Source organism: Coregonus clupeaformis, chromosome 24 (assembly GCF_020615455.1).
Source record: "Coregonus clupeaformis isolate EN_2021a chromosome 24, ASM2061545v1, whole genome shotgun sequence".
In the NCBI taxonomy this organism is placed as follows: Eukaryota; Metazoa; Chordata; class Actinopteri; order Salmoniformes; family Salmonidae; genus Coregonus; species Coregonus clupeaformis.
This window is the reverse complement of record NC_059215.1, coordinates 54581176-54603407: the sequence shown is the minus strand read 5'-3', so window position 1 is coordinate 54603407 and position 22232 is coordinate 54581176. Positions and strand designations below refer to the sequence as shown.

General features: G+C 43.5%; 1 protein-coding gene across 2 annotated transcripts; it reads left to right on the top strand.

Moving 5' to 3' along the window:
* Positions 1–719: 719 nt before the first annotated feature.
* Positions 720–21396, top strand: LOC121537873 (isocitrate dehydrogenase [NAD] subunit gamma, mitochondrial-like). 2 transcript variants are annotated; one of them, XM_041845498.2, is made up of 13 exons: positions 720–810; positions 1108–1152; positions 2559–2570; positions 2746–2843; positions 6566–6675; positions 7220–7280; positions 8424–8556; positions 13736–13869; positions 17804–17906; positions 18165–18311; positions 19099–19193; positions 19333–19393; positions 20111–21396. In XM_041845498.2, the coding sequence occupies exons 1-13, from the start codon at positions 730–732 to the stop codon at positions 20210–20212; spliced, it is 1182 nt and encodes a 393-aa protein (XP_041701432.1). In that variant the 5' UTR covers positions 720–729; the 3' UTR covers positions 20213–21396. The 2 variants fall into 2 exon arrangements, with proteins under 2 accessions (XP_041701432.1, XP_041701434.1); XM_041845500.2 differs by lacking the exon at positions 2559–2570.
* Positions 21397–22232: the final 836 nt, after the last annotated feature.

The following is a 22232-nucleotide window of genomic DNA, read 5'->3' as shown; positions in this document are numbered from 1 at the left end:
AATACGACGTAAAATCATGAAGTCAGTGATTTTCACATCGGAAAGTCTGAAGCTCTAGAAAGAGGCCCGAGTAACCGAGTTGGAATTCAAAGTTGGATGACCGTTCAAATCGATCTTTCCCAGGATAAGCTCGTTTTTTTCCAAGTTCCCAGTTGTTTTGAACGCAGTGAAGTCGGAAGTCAATGATTTCCGAGTTCCCAGTTGTTTTGAACGCGGCATTACTCCCATGAGTATACATACTGTAAATAATTGCTACGCTTTGAACACACCGACTGTGTTTTGCGCAAAAAAGTATGTAGCATCATGTAGATATGTGTGCAACAAAAATTCAACATTCACCTTCTACGACCATTTCTGTCAACCCGTTACACATACAGTTTGACGATACGTCCGATAAATCCAACGTAAGGACCACACAGAACGTACAGCAACTGCCTCTGCAACGCAATGCTGCAAAGCAAACGCAGCGTTCCATTGGAAATGAATGTACCAAAACGCAAAACACAGTCGGTGTGTTCGAAACAACCCTATGGTGTCTCCATGCGTCATACATAATGTGGCAATTATCTTCCATAGAATTGGGAATTAGAATACTATTAATTATTAATAATTTAATAATATGAATAATGTTATATTATTAGTAATTTAATAGGAGCTCTATCGATTATTCTCTCTGCTGTGTTGGCACGAGCAGATGCGCGTTCACACCATCAGTCAGATTGCATCAAGATGGCCGCCTCCATTGCAGTGATATCAATGTCTAAAATCATTAAACCCATTTGGGGTGGACGGTTGGCAACGACAGCAAAAGTAAGACAGATTTGATGATTCACAGTTATGATGATAAATAAACTACATAAAACTAGAAAAAAAAATAGTGTTTCTAGACTAGAATACAAGGTAATTTCTAGTTAGCTAGCTTGCTGGTTAGCATCAGCAAGAAGCGCATGTCACTGATCACCAATATCTCTCCCTTTGCTATTTTCTCATTTGACATTCATACGGTATACTATACTGTTGCTTATCTCTAGAAAGCACCAAAGGGACTTAACGACCACATAAACCACAAGTTGAGTTAGTTAACGTCCTGTTCTGCTGTTTCCTCAGGTGTTTGGACCCACAGTGAGCAGTCGCAGAGAGAAGTCAACAGTAGTGAGTGCCCATCTTGGAAACTGCATCAGATAGACTATCTGTGGTGGTTTGAGTAGGCCTAGCTCTTGTGAATTCTGTCTGGCAGAGTGTGCAGAGATCACAATTACCTGGAAACCAACCTGATGTTGAATTGCATTGAATTCTACTTAAGGCAGAAATTAGCGTTTGAATCAACAAAGTTTCCTCTCATGACCACTACAAGCCAGAATGTTGAAGAAAATGATATTTTAGCTTACTTTAGGGTGGTCCTTTTGCAGGTAGGAATGTGAGACAATAAAGTCACAGGAAAGTATAATTAAATCAACTTTTTAAAGCGCTGGTAGTGCGTTCAGATTTCTATCACCTGAAGCATGTGCACAAGATGAAAATGCATGCATACTTGTTGAGCTCGTGCACGTGTTTACATGGTTCTGCCCATGCCTCAGGTGATAGAAATCTGAATTCACTACCAGCACTTTGATAAGGTGATTTAATGATACTTTCCTGTGGATAGGTTGTCTCACATTCCTACTGCCAAAAGGACCAACCGCACGGACAACCGGTAAAATATAATTGTATTCAATATTCTGGCTTGTAGAACTTGTGAGAGGAAATTTTTCAAACGAATGTATGGCATTAATCTAACTGAACCAGACGTATCACAGTCTGATTGTCAGGCAAAGATCACAGTAGCTAGCGGTCTGGCAGAGTGTGCAGAGATCACAGTAGCTAGCGGTCTGGCAGAGTGTGCAGAGATCACAGTAGCTAGCGGTCTGGCAGAGTGTGCAGAGATCACAGTAGCTAGCGGTCTGGCAGAGTGTGCAGAGATCACAGTAGATAGCGGTCTGGCAGTGTGCAGAGATCACAGTAGCTAGCGGTCTCGCAGAGTGTGCAGAGATCACAGTAGCTAGCGGTCTGGCAGAGTGTGCAGAGATCACAGTAGCTAGGCCTCTTAACTGTGCATTGTAGCTACATGATGAGCTGCCTAGTACACTTGACTGTCAGAAATCACAAGGCTTGCTTGCTGTCAAGTATGTCTATTTGAAGCATGGTACTGGTGATGTAGCTAGCCTACCCAGGTATCTTACTATGAACAGCTCAGGATTCACACTGCCACTCTGTTAGATTTAAACATTTCAGAGGGAGCTCTAGATACTTCTGCTTGGTATTGGTTATTGCTGGGTTGATTTGGTGTGACAAAGTTGGCTAGCTAACTCCGTGAACTAACTCAGTTGTCAGCATTAGGCTGAGCATTTGTAACCTGATCAAGACCATTTTTCCCCCCCCAAAAAGTGGACCACTTTGGGGAGAGGGGATCAGGGATGAGCTAGCAATCTGAGGTGTAGGGGAACTGTTTGTTTTCTGGTGCTTTGCTAATTTCTCACTGTATTGTTCTTCTTTTCCGGCCGCGTTTCTACAACTAATAGGGACAAATCATTGTAAGTACCGCATTACATTGCATCACCGCACATCACATTCCCACGTTACACATCACACACAATACACCTTATTCACACCACTGGCACGCAACCACATTTTTATTTGCTTTCAGTACAGCCTGGTAACTCTGACAGAAAAATGTACAAGGATGACAAAACAAATTATGCATTTCAGCCCCCTCCTGCGAAGTATGGTGGCAGACACACTGTAACTCTGATACCTGGAGATGGTATTGGACCAGAACTGCTCAATCACGTAAAGGAGCTCTTCCGGTCAGTCAAATATGTATTATAACAGTCTATAACATGTTAATAAGCTAATAAGTTATTCCCACCTCATAAATGTCTTATAAACACATAGCCACTAGTATGTCCCTGGGAGCTCTTAAGGTCGGCTAAGTGTATTATAACTGGTCATAACATTCATGGCTTATAAACACTTATAACAGTTAATTAATTCAACAGTTTATTAAAGGGATACTTCAGGATTGTATCTAATTCCCCAAGATGAACTCATGGATACCATTTTTTTGTCTCTTCATCCAGTATGAAGGAAGTTAGAGGTAGTTTCGCTAGCCAATGCGAACTAGCTTTAGTGCAATGACTCGAAGTCTATGGTGTCTACTAGCATGCTAGCAGTTACCATAGACTTCCAATCATTGCGCTAACCCTAGTTAGCAACTTCTTTTAAACTGCACACAGAAAAAAAATGATTCATCTGACTCTGGGGAAGTACACTGAACAAAAATATAAATGAACATGCAACAATTTAAAAGATTTTACTGAGTTACAGTTCATATAAAGAAATCAGTCAATTAAAATAAATAAATTAGGCCCTAATCTAAGGATTTCACATGACTGGGATTACAGATATGCATCTGTTGGTCACAGATACCTTAAAAAACATGTATGTATGGGCGTGGATCACAAAACCATTCAGTATCTGGTGCGAAGTTGCTGGATATTGGCGGGAACTGGAACACGCTGTCGTACACGTCGATCCAGAGCATCCCAAACATGGTCAATGGGTGACAAGTCTGGTGAGTATGCAGGCCATGGAAGAATTGGGACATTTTCAGCTTCCAGGAATTGGGTACAGATTCTTGCAACATTATCATGCTCAAACATGATGTGATAACGGCGGATGAATGGCACGACAATGGGCCTCGATAAAATGCAATTTTGTTCGTTGTCCGTAGCTTATACCTGCCCATACCATAACCCCACCTCCACCATGGGGTAGTCTGTTTACAACATTGACATCAGCAAACCGCCTAACCCACACGATGCCATACACACTGTCTGCCATCTGCCTGGTACAGTTGAAACCAGGATTCATCCGTGAAGAGCACACTTCTCCAGCATGCCAGTGGCCATCGAAGTTGAGCGTTTTCCCACTGAAGTCGGCTACGACACAGAACTACAGTCAGGTCAACACCCTGATGAGGAGGACGAGCACGCAGATTACCTTCCCTGAGACGGTTTCTCACAGTTTGTGCAGAAATTATTTGGTTGTGCAAACCTACAGTTTCATCAGCTGTCCGGGTGGCTGGTCTCAGACCATCCCACAGGTGAAGAAGCTGGATTTGCTTACCGCCCCAATAGATCCACAGACGATGCAATCGCCATCACACTGCACACTGCCCTATCCCATCTGGACAAGAGGATTACCTATGTAAGAATGCTGTTCATCGACTATAGCTCAGCTTTCAACACCATAGTACCCTCCAAGCTCATCATTAATCTCGAGGCCCTGGGTCTGAACCCCGCCCTGTGCAACTGGGTCCTGGACTTCCTGACGGGCCGCCCCCAGGTGGTGAAGGTAGGAAACAACATCTCCACTTCGCTGATTTGATTTGATTTGATCCTCAACACTGGGGCCCCACAAGGGTGTGTGCTCAGCCCCCTCCTGTACTCCCTGTTCACCCATGACTGCGTGGCCAAGCACGCCTCCAACTCAATCATCAAGTTTGCAGACGACACAACAGTAGTAGGCTTGATTACCAACAATGACGAGACCGCCTACAGGGAGGAGGTGAGGGCTCTGAGAGTGTGGTGCCAGGAAAATAACCTCTCACTCAACGTCAACAAAACAAAGGAGATGATCGTGGACTTCAGGAAACAGCAAAGGGTGCACCCCCCCTATCCACATCGACGGGACCGCAGTGGAGAAAGTGAAAAGCTTCAAGTTCCTTGGCGTACACATGACTGACAACCTGAAATTGGCCACCCACGCAGACAGTGTGGTGAAGCAGGCGCAACAGAGCCTCTTCAACCTCAGGAGGCTGAAGAAGTTTGGCTTGGCACCTAAAACCCAACCACCCGAGCCACTGTCTGTTCATCCCGGTATCATCCAGAAGGCGAGGTCAGTACAGGTGCATCAAAGCTGGGACCGAGAGAATGAAAAACAGCTTCTATCTCAAGGCCATCAGACTGTTAAATAGCCATCACTAGCACATTAAAGGCTGCTGCTGCCTATTGAAATCACCGGCCACTTTAAGAAATGGAACACTAGTCACTTTAATTATGTTTACATATCTTGCACTACTCATCTCATATGTATATACTGCATTCTATTCTATAATATTCTACTGTATCTTAGTCCATGCCACTCTGTCATTGCTTCTCCATATATGTATATATTCTTAAATTCCATTCCTTACTAGATTTGTGTGTATTGGGTATATGTTGTGAAATTGTTAGATATTACTGCACTGTCGGAGCTAGAAGCACAAGCATTTCGCTACACCTGCAATAACATCTGCTAAACACGTGTATGTGACAAATACAATTTGATTTGATTTGGATATGGAGGTCCTGAGCTGGCGTGGTTACACGTGGTCTGCAGTTGTGAGGCAGGTTGGATGTACTGCCAAATTCCCTAAAATGACGTTGGTGGTGGCATATGGAAGAGAAATGAACATTCAATTCTCTGGCAACAGCTCTGGTGGACATTCCTGCAGTCAGCATGTCAATTGCACGCTCTCTCAACTTGAGACATCTGTGACATTGTGTTCTGTGACAAAACTGCACATTTTAGAGTGGCCTTTTATTGTCCCCAGCACAAGGTGCACCTGTGTAATGATCATGCTGTTTAATCAGTTTCTTGATATGCCAGACCTGTAAATTGGATGGCTTATCTTGGCAAATGAGAAATGCTCACTAACAGGGATGTAAACAAAATTTGAGAGAAATAAGCTTGTTGTGCGTATGGAAAATGTCTGGGATCTTTTATTTCAGCTCATGAAACATGGGACCAACACTTTTGTAGAGGGTTCTTTGCACAGTGCTGATATTCTCTTATTCTTAAACTTTCAATTTTAGAAAATGACACAGAAAACGGCTTCTGAGTATATGTAAAATATCTTTAGTTTTGCAATTGCAGGCAGAAGTTAATACAGAGTCAACAGGATTTGTATAGCTCTTCATAAGTTCTGCAAAGTGTCTAAAACAATCTCTGCTTTTTATACTAACACTCCCTTCCCATAGTGTGATGTTTACCTCTGACCCTGAACTTGCCCTAGTAACCACAAAGTATTCTTCCTAATCCTGTCTTCCCACAAACTCAGTATCAGGGGGTGAGGTGTCAGACAATAAAATGAGACATGTCTAAAAACAATGTGGCAATTGTGGTTGCAGGTTTCTGAGAACTTTCTGCTGTCAAGGCCTCCATAGTTTTTAATAATGTAAGCAAATGTGCATAATAGATCATATATTCCCCATCACTTTACATGTTGCGTTTTATATTTTTGTTCAGTGTAGATAAAGGGCTTCATTGCCAAAATCCTGAAGTATCCCTTTAAATGCATTGGATTGGAATGGTAGTGAGTGGCTACCTTGTTCCAAGTTCATAACAGGATATTCACAGCTTATAAACACATAGACATCAATATGTCTCATGCATGCCCATAGTTGTAGAGTACAACCAATGAGTTGAGGTACAATGACTGAGTCGTTGGGTTGTCCCTCCCATATTGTGTTAATGTGCTCTATAGGTTCAGCTGTGTGCCTGTGGACTTTGAGGTTGTGAACGTCAGCTCAGCTACCGAGGATGACATCAACAACGCCATCACAGCCATCCGCCGTAATGGAGTGGCCCTCAAAGGTAGGAGAAACCATAAAAAACATGGAAAGGGCTTGGAAGCTCTAACCCTGGTCATTTGACTGGTAAACTCATGGGTACATTTGCAATGGCTGCCAGTCCACCCTTTATGCCATCATTGACTTGAATGGGGAGGCCCTTTTCTATGGGTTTTATTTCTATGGGAGAAATACTGAAGCGCTTATAGCACCATGCTTTTGTACTAAAATTGTAGGCAGCTTCCAGTTATTTAATGTAGTTGTCCATAACTGCAACTGCGTCAGTCACTGCATCATATGATAGGTTGTGTGTATGTATTCTATAGCGGGGTTTCCCAAACTCGGTCCTGGCCCCCTCCCGTTTTGGTTTTTGCTCTAGCACTACACAGCTGATTTGAAATAATCACAGCCTGATGATGAGTTGGTAATTTGAATCAGCTGTTTAGTGCTAGGGCAAAAACCAAAATGTGCACCCAAGGGGGGTCCCAGGACCGAGTTTGGGAAACCCTGTTCTATAGAATGCCTATAACACTGGCAACATGCTTATGTTTTTGTTTGTGTGTTTGTAGGTAACATTGAGACCCTCCACACCCTGCCTGCTTCCCACAAGTCCAGAAACAACCTCCTTCGGTAAGTAAAGGTTTCTATCCAATCGTTTATTTGAAAAAGACAGAGGTCCTCTTCCTTGAGTGCTCTGTTGTTGCTCACGGGGTACCTATCTCTGTCCCAAACGGTCCTCTGTGGCTCTCTCTGTCCAGTCCTGTCAGCTTACACTGTCTCCCACATCTCTCTATCCAGACCTTTCAGCTTACACTGTCTCTCCCATCTGTCTATCCAGACCTGTCAGCTTACTGTCTCCCCCATGTCTCTGTCTAGTCCTGTCAGCTTACTGTCTCCCCCATCTCTCTATTCAGACCTGTCAGCTTACTGTCTCCCCCATCTCTCTGTCCTGTCAGCTTACTATCTCCCCCATCTCTATCCAGTCCTGTCAGCTTACTGTCTCCCCCATCTCTCTGTCCAGTCCTGTCAGCTTACTGTCTCCCCCATCTCTCTAGCCAGACCTGTCAGCTTACACTGTCTCCCCTATCTCTCTATCCAGGCCTGTCAGCTTACTGTCTCCCCCATCTCTCTAGCCAGACCTGTCAGCTTACACTGTCTCCCCTATCTCTCTAGCCAGACCTGTCAGCTTACTGTCTCCGCCATCTCTCTGTCCCCTAGTACCAGTTTGGACCTGTATGCCAACGTAATGCACTGTCTGTCCCTCTCCATGTCTCTCTGTATGCCAACAGCTCACAGTCTCTCCCCTGTCTCTGTCTTTCTGTCCCACAGTACCAGTCTGGACCTGTATGCCAACGTCATGCACTGTCTGTCCCTCTCCATGTCTCTCTGTATGCCAACAGCTCACAGTCTCTCCCCTGTCTCTGTCTTTCTGTCCCACAGTACCAGTCTGGACCTGTATGCCAACGTCATGCACTGTCTGTCCCTCTCCATGTCTCTCTGTATGCCAACAGCTCACAGTCTCTCCCCTGTCTCTGTCTTTCTGTCCCACAGTACCAGTCTGGACCTGTATGCCAACGTAATGCACTGTCTGTCCCTCTCCATGTCTCTCTGTATGCCAACAGCTCACAGTCTCTCCCCTGTCTCTGTCTTTCTGTCCCACAGTACCAGTCTGGACCTGTATGCCAACGTCATGCACTGTCTGTCCCTCTCCATGTCTCTCTGTATGCCAACAGCTCACAGTCTCTCCCCTGTCTCTGTCTTTCTGTCCCACAGTACCAGTCTGGACCTGTATGCCAACGTCATGCACTGTAAATCCCTCCCTGGAGTTCAGACTCGCCACAACAACATTGACATCATGATCATCAGGGAGAACACTGAGGGAGAGTACAGCAGTCTGGAGCATGAGGTTAGACAAACAGACAGAAACATGCGCAGACACACACATGCGCAGACACACTTTTACTCCACTCAATTCATCCCTTTCTTTTCCATTCACACTCTTTGCTGTATATAATATATACAGTTGAAGTCGGAAGTTTACATACACTTAGGTTGGAGTCATTAAAACTTGTTTTTCAACCACTCCACAAATTTCTTGTTAACGAACTATAGTTAGTCGGTTAGGACATCTACTTTGTGCATGACACAAGTAATTTTTCCAACAATTGTTTACAGACAGATTATTTCACTTATAATTCACTGTATCACAATTCCAGCGGGTCAGAAGTTTACATACACTAAGTTGACTGTGCCTTTAAACAGCTTGGAAAATTCCAGAAAATGATGTCATGGCTTTAGAAGCTTCTGATAGGCTATTTGACATCATTTGAGTCAATTGGAGGTGTACCTGTGGATGTATTTCAAGGCCTACCTTCAAACTCAGTGCCTCTTTGCTTGACATCATGGGAAAATCAAAAGAGATCAGCCAAGACCTCAGAATTTTTTTTTTAAACCTCCACAAGTCTGGTTCATCCTTGGGAGCAATTTCCAAATGCCTGAAGGTACCACGTTCATCTGTACAAACAATAGTACGCAAGTATAAACACCATGGGACCACGCAGCTATCATAGCGCTCAGGAAGGAGACACGTTCTGTCTACTAGAGATGAACGTACTTTGGTGCGAAAAGTGCAAATCAATCCCAGAACAACAGCAAAGGACCTTGTGAAGATGCTGGAGGAAACCGGTACAAAAGTATCTACAGTAAAACAAGTCCTATATCGACATAACCTGAAAGGCCGCTCAGCAAGGAAGAAGCCACTGCTCCAAAACCGCCATAAAAAAGCCAGACTACTGTTTGCAACTGCACATGGGGACAAAGATCTTACTTTTTGGAGAAATGTCCTCTGGTATGATGAAACAAAAATAGAACTGTTTGGCCATAATGACCATCGTTATGTTTGGAGGAAAAAGGGGGGTCTTGCAAGCTGAAGAACACCTTCCCACGGGGGGCCAGTATGAAAAATGTATGCACTCACTAATTGTAAGTCGCTCTGGATAAGAGCGTCTGCTAAATGACTAAAATGTAAATTGGATCACACAAAAAACAACAACAACCGTGAAGCACGGGGGTGGCAGCATCATGCTGTGGGGGTGCTTTGCTGCAGGAGGGACTGGTGCACTTCACAAAATAGATGGCATCATGAGGAAGGAAAATTATGTGGATATATTGAAGCAAGATCTCAAGACATCAGTCAGGAAGTTAAAGCTTGGTCGCAAATGGGTCTTCCAAATGGACTATGACCCCAAGCATACTTCCAAAGTTGGACAACAAAGTCAAGGTACTGGAGTGGCCATCACAAAGCCCTGACCTCAATCCTATAGAAAATGTGTGGGCAGAACAGAAAAGGTGTGTGCGAGCAAGGAGGCAAACAAACCTGACTCAGTTACACCAGCTCTGTCAGGAGGAAAGGGCTAAAATTCACCCAACTTATTGTGGGAAGCTTGTGGAAGGCTACCAGAAACGTTTGACCCAAGTGAAACAATTTAAAGGCAATGCTACCAAATACTAATTGAGTGTATGTAAACATCTGACCCACTGGGAATGTGATGAAAGAAATAAAAGCTGAAAGAAATCATTCTCTCTACTATTATTCTGACATTTCACATTCTTAAAATAAAGTGGTGATCCTAACTGACCTAAGACAGGGAATTTTTACTTGGATTAGATGTCAGGAATTGTGAAAAACTGAGTTTAAATGTATTTGGCTAAGGTGTATGTAAACTTCCGACTTCAACTGTGTATATATATATATATATATATATATATATATATATACAGTGCCTTGCAAAAGTATTCATCCCCCTTGTCGTTTTTCCTATTTTGTTGCATTACAACCTGTAATTGAAATTGATTTTTATTTGGATTTCATGTAATCGACATACACAAAATAGTGAAATGAAATAACTTTTTTCAAAAAATTCAAAAAAATAAATAATGGAAAAGTGGTGCGTGCATATGTATTCACCCCCTTTGCTATGAAGCCCCTAAATAAGATCTGGTGCAACCAATTACCTTCAGAAGTCACATAATTTGTTAAATAAAGTGTGCAATCTAAGTGTCACATGAAAGTTGTGGAGAAGTACAGATCAGGGTTAGGTTATAAAAACAAATCAGAAACTTTGAACATCCCTTGGAGCACCATTTAAATCCATTATTAAAAAATGGATAGAATATGGCACCACAACAAACCTGCCAAGAGAGGGCCGCCCACCAAAACTCACGGACCAGGCAAGGAGGGCATTAATCAGAGAGGCAACAAAGACACCAAAGATAACCCTGAAGGAGCTGCAAAGCTCCACAGCGGAGATTGGAGTATCTGTCCATAGGACCACTTTTTAAGCCGTACACTCCACAGAGCTGGGCTTTACGGAAGAGTGGCCAGATAAAAGCCATTGCTTAAAGAAAAAAATAAGCAAACACGTTTGGTGTTCGCCAAAAGCAATGTGGGAGACTCCCCAAACATATGGAAGAATGTATTCTGTTCAGATGAGACTAAAATTGAGCTTTTTGGCCATCAAGGAAAACGCTATGTCTGGCACAAACCCAACACCTCTCATCACCCCGAGAACACCATCCCCACAGTGAAGCATGGTGGTGGCAGCATCATGCTGTGGGGATGTTTTTCATCGGCAGGGACTAGGAAACTGGTCAGAATTGAAGGAATGATGGCTGGCACTAAATACAGGGATATTCTTGAGGGAAACCTGTTTGTCTTCCAGAGATTTGAGACTGGGACGGAGGTTCACCTTCCAGCAGGACAATGACCCTAAGCATACTGCTAAAGCAACACTCGAGTGGTTTAAGGGGCAACATTTAAATGTCTTGGAATAGCCTAGTCAAAGCCCAGACCTCAATCCAATTGAGAATCTGTGGTATGACTTAAAGATTGCTGTACACCAGCAGAACCCATTCAAGCTGGAGCAGTTTTGCCTTGAAGAATGAGCAAAAATCCCAGTGGCTAGATGTGCCAAGCTTATATAGACATACCCCAAGAGACTTGCACCTGTAATTGCTGCAAAAGGTGGCTCTACAAAGTATTGACTTTGGGGGGGGTGAATAGTTATGCCTGCTCAAGTTTTCTGTTTTTTTTTTCTTATTTCTTGTTTGTTTCACAATAAAATATATTTTGCATCTTCAAAGTGGTAGGCATGTTGTGTAAATCAAATGATACAATTCCATTTTAATTCCAGGTTGTAAGGCAACAAAATAGGAAAATGCCAAGGGGGGTGAAGACTTTCGTAAGCCACTGTATGAAGGTTTGGGTCTGTGTGCAATGAGTTGGCACGGGAGTCCCCTGCAGCATTGCCCTACACACAGTGAGTGAGTGAGTGAGTGAGTGAGTGAGTGAGACTGCCAAGGGGGGTGAATACTTTCGCAAGCCACTGTATGTATATAGACAACATCATCAGGGGGAACACTGAGGGAGAGTACGCCATTCACACTCTTTGCTGTATATAATATACAGTGGGGGGAAAAAGTATTTAGTCAGCCACCAATTGTGCAAGTTCTCCCACTTAAAAAGATGAGAGAGGCCTGTAATTTTCATCATAGGTACACGTAAACTATGACAGACAAAATGAGAATTTTTTTTCTCCAGAAAATCACATTGTAGGATTTTTTATGAATTTATTTGCAAATTATGGTGGAAAATAAGTATTTGGTCAATAACAAAAGTTTCTCAATACTTTGTTATATACCCTTTGTTGGCAATGACACAGGTCAAACGTTTTCTGTAAGTCTTCACAAGGTTTTCACACACTGTTGCTGGTATTTTGGCCCATTCCTCCATGCAGATCTCCTCTAGAGCAGTGATGTTTTGGGGCTGTCGCTGGGCAACACGGACTTTCAACTCCCTCCAAAGATTTTCAATGGGGTTGAGATCTGGAGACTGGCTAGGCCACTCCAGGACCTTGAAATGCTTCTTACGAAGCCACTCCTTCGTTGCCCGGGCGGTGTGTTTGGGATCATTGTCATGCTGAAAGACCCAGCCACGTTTCATCTTCAATGCCCTTGCTGATGGAAGGAGGTTTTCACTCAAAATCTCACGATACATGGCCCCATTCATTCTTTCCTTTACACGGATCAGTCGTCCTGGTCTCTTTGCAGAAAAACAGCCCCAAAGCATGATGTTTCCACCCCCATGCTTCACAGTAGGTATGGTGTTCTTTGGATGCAACTCAGCATTCTTTGTCCTCCAAACACGACGAGTTTAGTTTTTACCAAAAAGTTATATTTTGGGTTCATCTGACCATATGACATTCTCCCAATCCTCTTCTGGATCATCCAAATGCACTCTAGCAAACTTCAGACGGGCCTGGACATGTACTGGCTTAAACAGTGTGTTACTGATGGTAGGCTTTGTTACTTTGGTCCCAGCTCTCTGCAGGTCATTCACTAGGTCCCCCCGTGTGGTTCTGGGATTTTTGCTCACCGTTCTTGTGATCATTTTGACCCCACGAGGTGAGATCTTGCGTGGAGCCCCAGATCGAGGGAGATTATCAGTGGTCTTGTATGTCTTTCCATTTCCTAATAATTGCTCCCACAGCTGATTTCTTCAAACCAAGCTGCTTACCTATTGCAGATTCAGTCTTCCCAGCCTGGTGCAGGTCTACAATTTTGTTTCTGGTGTCCTTTGACAGCTCTTTGGTCTTGGCCATAGTGGAATTTGAAGTGTGACTGTTTGAGGTTGTGGACAGGTGTCTTTTATACTGATAACAAGTTCAAACAGGTGCCATTAATACAGGTAACGAGTGGAGGACAGAGGAGCCTCTTAAAGAAGAAGTTACAGGTCTGTGAGAGCCAGAAATCTTGCTTGTTTGTAGGTGACCAAATACTTATTTTCCACCATAATTTGCAAATAAATTCATTAAAAATTCCTCAATGGGATTTTTCTGGATTTTTTTCTCTCAATTTGTCTGTCATAGTTGACGTGTACCTATGATGAAAATTACAGGCCTCTCTCATCTTTTTAAGTGGGAGAACTTGCACAATTGGTGGCTGACTAAATACACTTTTTCCCCACTGTATATGTATGTCTATATAACCAGCATTAACATCCCTCTTTCCTTCCCTTCCTCCTGTAGAGTGTATCAGGGGTGGTGGAGTGTCTAAAGATCATCACCCGGACTAACTCCCTGAGAATCGCTGAGTATGCCTTTAAATTGGCCCGGGAGAAAGGTCGCAAGAGGGTCACTGCAGTTCACAAGGCCAACATCATGTAAGTCAGTCAATGAGGGCAGGTCAGTCAGTCAGTGAGGGCAGGTCAGGTCAGGTCAGGTCAGGTCAGGTCAGTGAGGCCAGGTCAGTCAGTCAGTCAGTGAGGGCAGGTCAGGTCAGGTCAGGTCAGTGAGGCCAGGTCAGTCAGTCAGTCAGTGAGGGCAGGTCAGTCAGTCAGTCAGTGAGGTCAGGTCAGGTCAGTCAGTCTGTGAGGTGTATGTATTCTACCAGTTGTGTGTTATAATGACTCCCACTCTGAGTGCTTTGGGGCTGCGGTCCAATTCTCTACCCTTTTCCCCAAAGTGTGCACTCGTTCACTCCCCCTCATAGATTTGAAAAGGAAGCACTTGTGTAAGAAATATGGTGGAAACTGATCCCGCCCCCTAGCCCATGCATACACTATTCCATGCTTTGAAAAGCATGAGGTGGCGTGAACAAGTCAAGTGCACACTTCCGGAAGAAGGGTAGATTCTGAATGCAACCAATGTACACTACCAGTCAAAAGTTTGGTCACACCTACTCATTCAAGGGTTTTTCTTTATTTTTTCAATTTTTTACATTGTAGAATAAGAGTGAAGACATCAAAACTATGAAATAACACATATGGAATCATGTAGTAACCAAAAAAGTGTGAAACACATACAAATATATTTTATATTTGAGATTCTTTAAATTGCCACCCTTTGCCTTGATGACAGCTTTGCACACTCTTGGCATTCTCTCAACCAGCTTCATGAGGTAGTCACCTGGAATGCATTTCAATTTACAGGTGTGCCTTCTTAAAAGTTAATTTGTGGAATTTCTTTCCTTAATGCATTTGAGCCAATCAGTTGTGTTGTGACAAGGTATACAGAAGATAGGCCTATTTGGTAAAAGACCAAGTCCATATTATGGCAAGAACAGCTCAAATAAGCAAAGAGAAATGACAGTCCATCATTACTTTAAGACATGAAGGTCAGTGAATACGGAACATTTCAAGAACTTTGAAAGTTTCTTCACGTGCAGTCGCAAAAACCATCAAGCGGTATGATGAAACTGGCTCTCATGAGGACTGCCACAGTAATGGAAGACCCAGAGTTACCTCTGCTGCAGAGGATAAGTTCATTAGAGTTACCAGCCTCAGAAATTGCAGCCCAAATAAATGCTTCGCAGAGTTCAAGTAACAGACATCTCAACATCAACTGTTCAGAGGGGACTGTGTGACTCAGGCCTTCATGGTCGAATTGCTGTAAAGAAACCACTACTAAAGGACACCAATAAGAAGAAGAGACCTGCTTGGGCCAAGAAACACGAGCAATGGACATTAGACCGGTGGATATCTGTCCTTTGGTCTGATGAGTCCAAATTTGAGATTTTTGTTTCCAACCGCCGTGTCTTTGTGAGACGTGGTGTGGGTGAACTGATAATCTCCGCATGTGTATTTCCCACCGTAAAGCATGGAGGAGGAGGTGTTATGGTGTGGGGGTGTTTTGCTGGTGACACGGTCTGTGATTTATTTAGAATTCAAGGCACACTTAACCAGCATGGCTACCACAGCATTCTGCAGCGATACACCATCCCATCTGGTTTGGGCTTAGTGGGACTATCATTTGTTTTTCAACAGGGCAATGACCCAACACACCTCCAGGCTGTGTAAGGGGTATTTGACCAAGAAGGAGAGTGATGGAGTGCTGCATCAGATGACCTGGCCTCCACATTCCCCCGACCTCAACCCAATTGAGATGGTTTGGGATGAGTCGGACGGCAGAGTGAAGGAAAAGCAGCCAACAAGTGCTCAGCATATGTGGGAACTCCTTCAAGACTGTTGGAAAAGCATTCCAGGTGAAGCTGGTTAAGAGAATGCCAACAAGTGCTCAGCATATGTGGGAACTCCTTCAAGACTGTTGGAAAAGCATTCCAGGTGAATCTGGTTGAGAGAATTTCAAGAGTGGGCATAGCTGTCATCAAGGCAAAGGGTGGCTATTTGAAGAATCTCAAATATGAAATATATTTTGATTTGTTTAACACTTTGTTGGTTACTACATGATTCCATATGTGTTATTTCATAGTTTTGATGTCTTCACTGTTATTCTACAATGTAGAAAATAGTAAAAATAAAGAAAACCCTTGAATGAGTAGGTGTGTCCAAACTTTTGACTGGTACTGTATATATACACTCCTCAAAGAAATTAAGGGAACACTTAAACAACACATCCTAGATCTGAATGAATGAAATAATCTTATTAAATACTTTTTTCTTTACATAGTTGAATGTGCTGACAACAAAATCACACAAAAATTATCAATGGAAATCAAATGTATCAACCCATGGAGGTCTGGATTTGGAGTCACCCTCAAATTAAAGTGGAAAACCACACTACAGGCTGATCCAACTTTGATGGAATGTCCTTAAAACAAGTCAAAATGAGGCTCAGTAGTGTGTGTGGCCTCCACGTGCCTGTATGACCTCCCTACAATGCCTGGGCATGCTCCTGAGGGATCTCCTCTCAGACCTGGACTAAAGCATCCGCCAACTCCTGGACAGTCTGTGGTGCAACGTGGCGTTGGTGGATGGAGCGAGACATGATGTCCCAGATGTGCTCAATTGAATTCAGGTCTGGGGAACGGGCGGGCCAGTCCATAGCATCAATGCCTTCCTCTTGCAGGAACTGCTGACACACTCCAGCCACATGAGGTCTAGCATTGTCTTGCATTAGGAGGAACCCAGGGCCAACCGCACCAGCATTTGGTCTCACAAGGGGTCTGAGGATCTCATCTCGGTACCTAATGGCAGTCAGGCTACCTCCGGCGAGCACATGGAGGGCTGTGCGGCCCCCCAAAGAAATGCCACCCCACACCATGACTGACCCACCGCCAAACCGGTCATGCTGGAGGATGTTGCAGGCAGCAGAACGTTCTCCACGGCGTCTCCAGACTCTGTCACGTCTGTCACATGTGCTCAGTGTGAACCTGCTTTCATCTGTGAACAGCACAGGGTGCCAGTGGCGAATTTGCCAATCTTGGTGTTCTCTGGCAAATGCCAAACGTCCTGCACGGTGTTGGGCTGTAAGCACAACCCCCACCTGTGGACGTCAGGCCCTCATACCACCCTCATGGAGTCTGTTTCTGACCGTTTGAGCAGACACATGCACATTTGTGGCCTGCTGGAGGTCATTTTGCAGGGCTCTGGCAGTGCTCCTCCTGTTCCTCCTTGCACAAAGGCGGAGGTAGCGGTCCTGCTGCTGGGTTGTTGCCCTCCTACGGCCTCCTCCACGTCTCCTGATGTACTGGCCTGTCTCCTGGTAGCGCCTCCATGCTCTGGACACTACGCTGACAGACACAGCAAACCTTCTTGCCACAGCTCGCATTGATGTGCCATCCTGGATGAGCTGCACTACCTGAGCCACTTGTGTGGGTTGTAGACTCCGTCTCATGCTACCACTAGAGTGAAAGCACCGCCAGCATTCAAATGTGACCAAAACATCAGCCAGGAAGCATAGGAACTGAGAAGTGGTCTGTGGTCACCACCTGCAAAACCAGTCCTTTATTGGGGGTGTCTTGCTAATTGCCTATAATTTCCACCTGTTGTCTATTCCATTTGCACAACAGCATGTGAAATGTATTGTCAATCAGTGTTGCTTCCTAAGTGGACAGTTTGATTTCACAGAAGTGTGATTGACTTGGAGTTACATTGTGTTGTTTAAGTGTTCCCTTTATTTTTTTGAGCAGTGTATTTTTTATTGGCCCATACACCTCTTCGGATGAGAAATTAAACTTTGTTTTACACTTTTTTGTTACATATATATTTTACTTTTTTTTTTTTTTTTTACACAGTAGTTACATAGCGAAGATATATTTTTTTGATATACATTACATTTGGATAGATAGTACTATCTGGTATACATTATATATAGTACAACCAAGGTGTTGAACGTCCCCCCTTCTCCCCTTCACAGGAAGCTGGGCGATGGTCTGTTCCTGCAGTGCTGTAGAGAGGTGGCTGCTGGGTACCCTGACATTACCTTCGACGCCATGATCGTCGACAACACCACCATGCAGGTATGAAACTCAATGCTCTCTTAATGATAGGGGCACACCAGTAAGTTTTAGCCTGGTCCCAGATCTGTTTGTGCTGACTCGCCAACTCCTACGGTCTTTTACATTGCCATGAGTTGGCACTTGGGGAGACAGCACAAACAGATCTGGGACCAGGCTAAGAATGTTCATATCCCTGCTTTTAAATATATTTGAAGTGTGTTTTGTCTGTGTTCCTCATGCTTATTGGTGGTATTAACCTATCCCTCTCTCATTCCCTAGCTGGTGTCTAAGCCCCAGCAGTTTGACGTGATGGTGATGCCCAACCTGTATGGTAACGTGGTCAGCAACGTGTGTGCCGGCCTGGTGGGAGGACCAGGGCTGGTGCCAGGGGCTAACTACGGCCGTGACTATGCTGTCTTCGAAACGGTCAGTCCAGTGGGCACCTGTAGTGTCCGCAACTCTGATAATATGATATTATGCTTCCACAGTGGTTTATTGAGACGCCCTAACAACAATGTTTCGATCCCATTGAGATCTTCGTTAAATTTCAATAGGGCTCAGCATTTTCATTAAATATAATAGATGCCTTTTAGTAGACGCTTTTATCCGAAGCGACTTAGTCATTTGTGCATAGATTTTTTATACTTGGGTGGTCCCGGGTATCGAACCCACTATCCTGGCATTACAAGCGCCATGCTCTACCAACTGAGCTACAGAGGACCGTATGCTTATGTAAATTGAGGAGTGAATGCTGGACTCTCAACAGTAGTCCGTTGACTTGGCAGTTGACAGTGAGCTCCAAAAGTATTGTGACAGAGACATTCTTTATGTTTTGGCTCTGTACTCCAGCACTTTAGAAATTACAGCACTTTTTGTACATAGTCCCCCCAAAAGGATTGGGAAAAATTCACTTATGTGAATTAAAGTAGTAAGAAGTGAAGTATTTGGTCCCATATTCATAGCACTACAAGCTTGTGACTCTACAAATTTGTTGGATGCAGTTGCTGTTTAATTTCTAAACGGTTCACCCGATATGAATGAAAATACCCTCAAATTAAAGCTGACAGTCTGCACTTTAACCTAGTCATTGTATCATTTCAAATCCAAAGTGATGGAGCCAAAACAACAACAAATGTGTCACTGTCCCAATACTTTTGGAGCTCAGTTCATATCGATGATCTCTCAATGTGCTCTTTCTCTATGTGACTCTCAGGCCACCAGGAACACAGGAAAGAGTATTGCTGACAGGAACATTGCTAACCCCACTGCCATGCTACTGGCCAGCTGCATGATGCTGGACCACCTCAAGTGAGTTCACCTTGCATAGTCTAATGAAGGTGCTGTTTCTAAACCATGACAATGTGTATGTACTGGATGATCTGAGCTGCAGTTGACTTGTTGAACAGAACAGAGGGTGTGAAAGTCATTGTCCTTCCGTGTTTCTCAGGCTCCATGATTATGCCACTATGATAAGGAATGCGGTCCTTACGACCATGAACGAGACTCAGGTAAGTCAAGTCCTCTCACCTCACTGCACACTTGTCACAATGCGCAATACACTGGCCTGCGCAATACTCTCACCTGGCCTGCTCAATACTCTCACCTCACTTGCTCAATACTCTCACCTCACCTGCTCAACACTCTCACCTCACCTGCTCAACACTCTCACCTCACCTGCTCAACACTCTCCCCTCACCTGCTCAATACTCTCACCTGATGTAACACCTGACTACCCACTCACCACCTGAGAGACAGGTCTGGCCAGTTATCAACAGAGCACAGGCCAATAAAGAGCTATTCACATAGTTTCTAGTTTTTAATTGTCTGTTACTATAGCTTGGCATTTCTCAAATTAGTCCAACCTGTAATCAAATGTATGCTGCTCTATAGAGTCTCTTCTAGTGTACAACATTTTGCAATTGTACCTACTGATTTATTATCGGCGTAGAATGCCTCTGAGTTGATGCAGAGGAGGTTGGTGGGAGGAGCTATAGGAGGACGGCCATTCCAATGAGCCCGTCCTCCTATAGCATCCAATGGTTGGGTGTGATGGATAGTCATTCTGAGGCCTGTACAGGGGAGAGCAATGTTGCAGAATATTCTGAAAGAAATGTATTGTGTAGAACAACAATTGTGTTAGCTCTGTCGGCAACATTGTGAAATGTTTCACCTCTGAATGTTGACCGACGCAGGCAATGTGATTGGTATTTGTTCTTCTCTTGCAGTTGCACACAGCTGACATCGGGGGGCAGGGCACCACCTCTGAGGTGGTTCAGGCTATCATGAGGAACATCCAGAGCAAGGGGCCTCTCACCAGCGAGCTCTGAACACGCACACACACACACACACACTCCGACCACACACATAGCAAGTCAATGCTGCTGGATAACATACAAATCCTTGGTGTGTCTCGTATGTTTGAACAACTGTGTGCCGTATGAGTGAGTGGGGGTGTGTTTGTGCATGTTTGTTTCCATAGTAATGCTCCTCCTTTGAGCGGTTCAGTCCTGTCTGTACACACACACCTTTCAGACGAGCAGAGTTATTCATCACTTTACATTTGAACCATTTAGCAGATACTCTTATCCAGAGCAACTTACAGTAGTGAGTGCATACAGTTTCATACTGGTCCCCCGTGGGAATCGAACCCACAACCCTAGCTTTGCAAGTGCATGCTCTACCAACTGAGCCACACGGGGCCATGTTATCTTCTCCTCTGCATGCCTTTCATTAATTAATTAATTAATGTCTGTCTTTCAATGTTATTTTAATTTAACACCATTCTGTCTTTCCATAACCATTCCCTGGCTGTTTCACGCATATTAATGTTTGAGCATAAACAAAGGAAGTAGGAGGCCCAAACTACATCTGTAATAACATGCTGTAGTGAAGAAGTAAAAGCAAGGATCTATCTTGGGTTTAACCCCGGCACTTTATAGCTACTCTCTGCTAGGTTCATCCTACATCCCAGGACATGATAGCTAGACAGCAACACTTCCAGCTCCACTTTAAACATATTGTATGTAGATATTGTGTTTGTTTGATTATAGTTGAGCGACTGTTTCTTAGGTACATGGGTTCACTGCAGTCTTTTGTGAGACTTGAAACGGTTATACTGTCGACCTATTTTCCTAATTGCAATTTTTCATACAGTAGAAAAGAGAGAGTGTAAACGTTTATGTTTCTTACGGTACTGCAATGTTGCTGAAAGATTATAAACGGTTTTATGTTCTTCTCACAGTCCAGCGCTTAGCCTTACGTCTGCAGTTAGCCTGGTGGGTAGGAGCGCTGATTCAGAGGGGTTGGGTTACATTTTCAGTTGAATGCATTCAGTTGTACAACTGACTAGGTATTCCCCTTTCTCTGTCTGTGACTTCATCAGATGCATCTTTCCCACAGATACCAAAGTCTTATGATTTACCAATGCCCTTTCTGTGATCTTGGAATCAATTTAAGTACTCTTTATTTGACTTAGAATTTTTTTTTTTTTTTTTTTTTTTTTTTTTTTTTATGCAATATGTAACTTTTCGGGTGACCTGACCAAATTCACATAGAAATGTATGTTTATAGATCTGTAATTCTCATTGAAAGCAAGTCTAAGAAGCGGTAGATCTGTTCTATGTGCGCTATTTCTACGCTTCCTGTTCTTAAGTTTAGTTTTTTCATATTTTACTGTACACCAGCTTCAAACACAATATTTTAGTTAATGGAAAATATATTTACATTTACATCATTTAGCAGATGCTCTTATCCAGAGCGACTTACAAACCACTATTTCACAGTGGTTTAGATGGTACAATGATTCTCTACACTATACTTGCTTGTTTTGTCACAAACTGAAATAAGGTGAACTATTAGAATTTTGGCAACAAGGAAATGGCGGAGCGATTTAAGGTTGTTATACTGGTCTATAACTTGTCATCTTTTTATCTGTTACATTTATTTTTATTTTATTTATACTGTGTCTTTAAATGAACTACTCAGAACTGTACCCTAAAATGGAATATGTTGTTATACTCTGTCATATATACTCTGTATTTCACTTGATCCATTGAAAAAACCCAACTGGAAACCAGAAGTGCATATTTATCTCTGTGTTGTATTAAAAAACAAACAATGTGTTTGTGCCACAAATACCTACACAGTATACAAAACATTAACGCCTTCCTAATATTGAGTTGAACCCCCTTTTGCCCTCAGAACGTCTTCAATTTGTCGGGGCATGGACTCTACAGGGTTAAATGTTCCACAGGGCTGCTGGCCCATGTTGATTCCACAGTTATGTCAAGTTGGCTGGATATCCTTTGGGTAGTGGACCATTCTTGATACACACAGGAAACTGTTCAG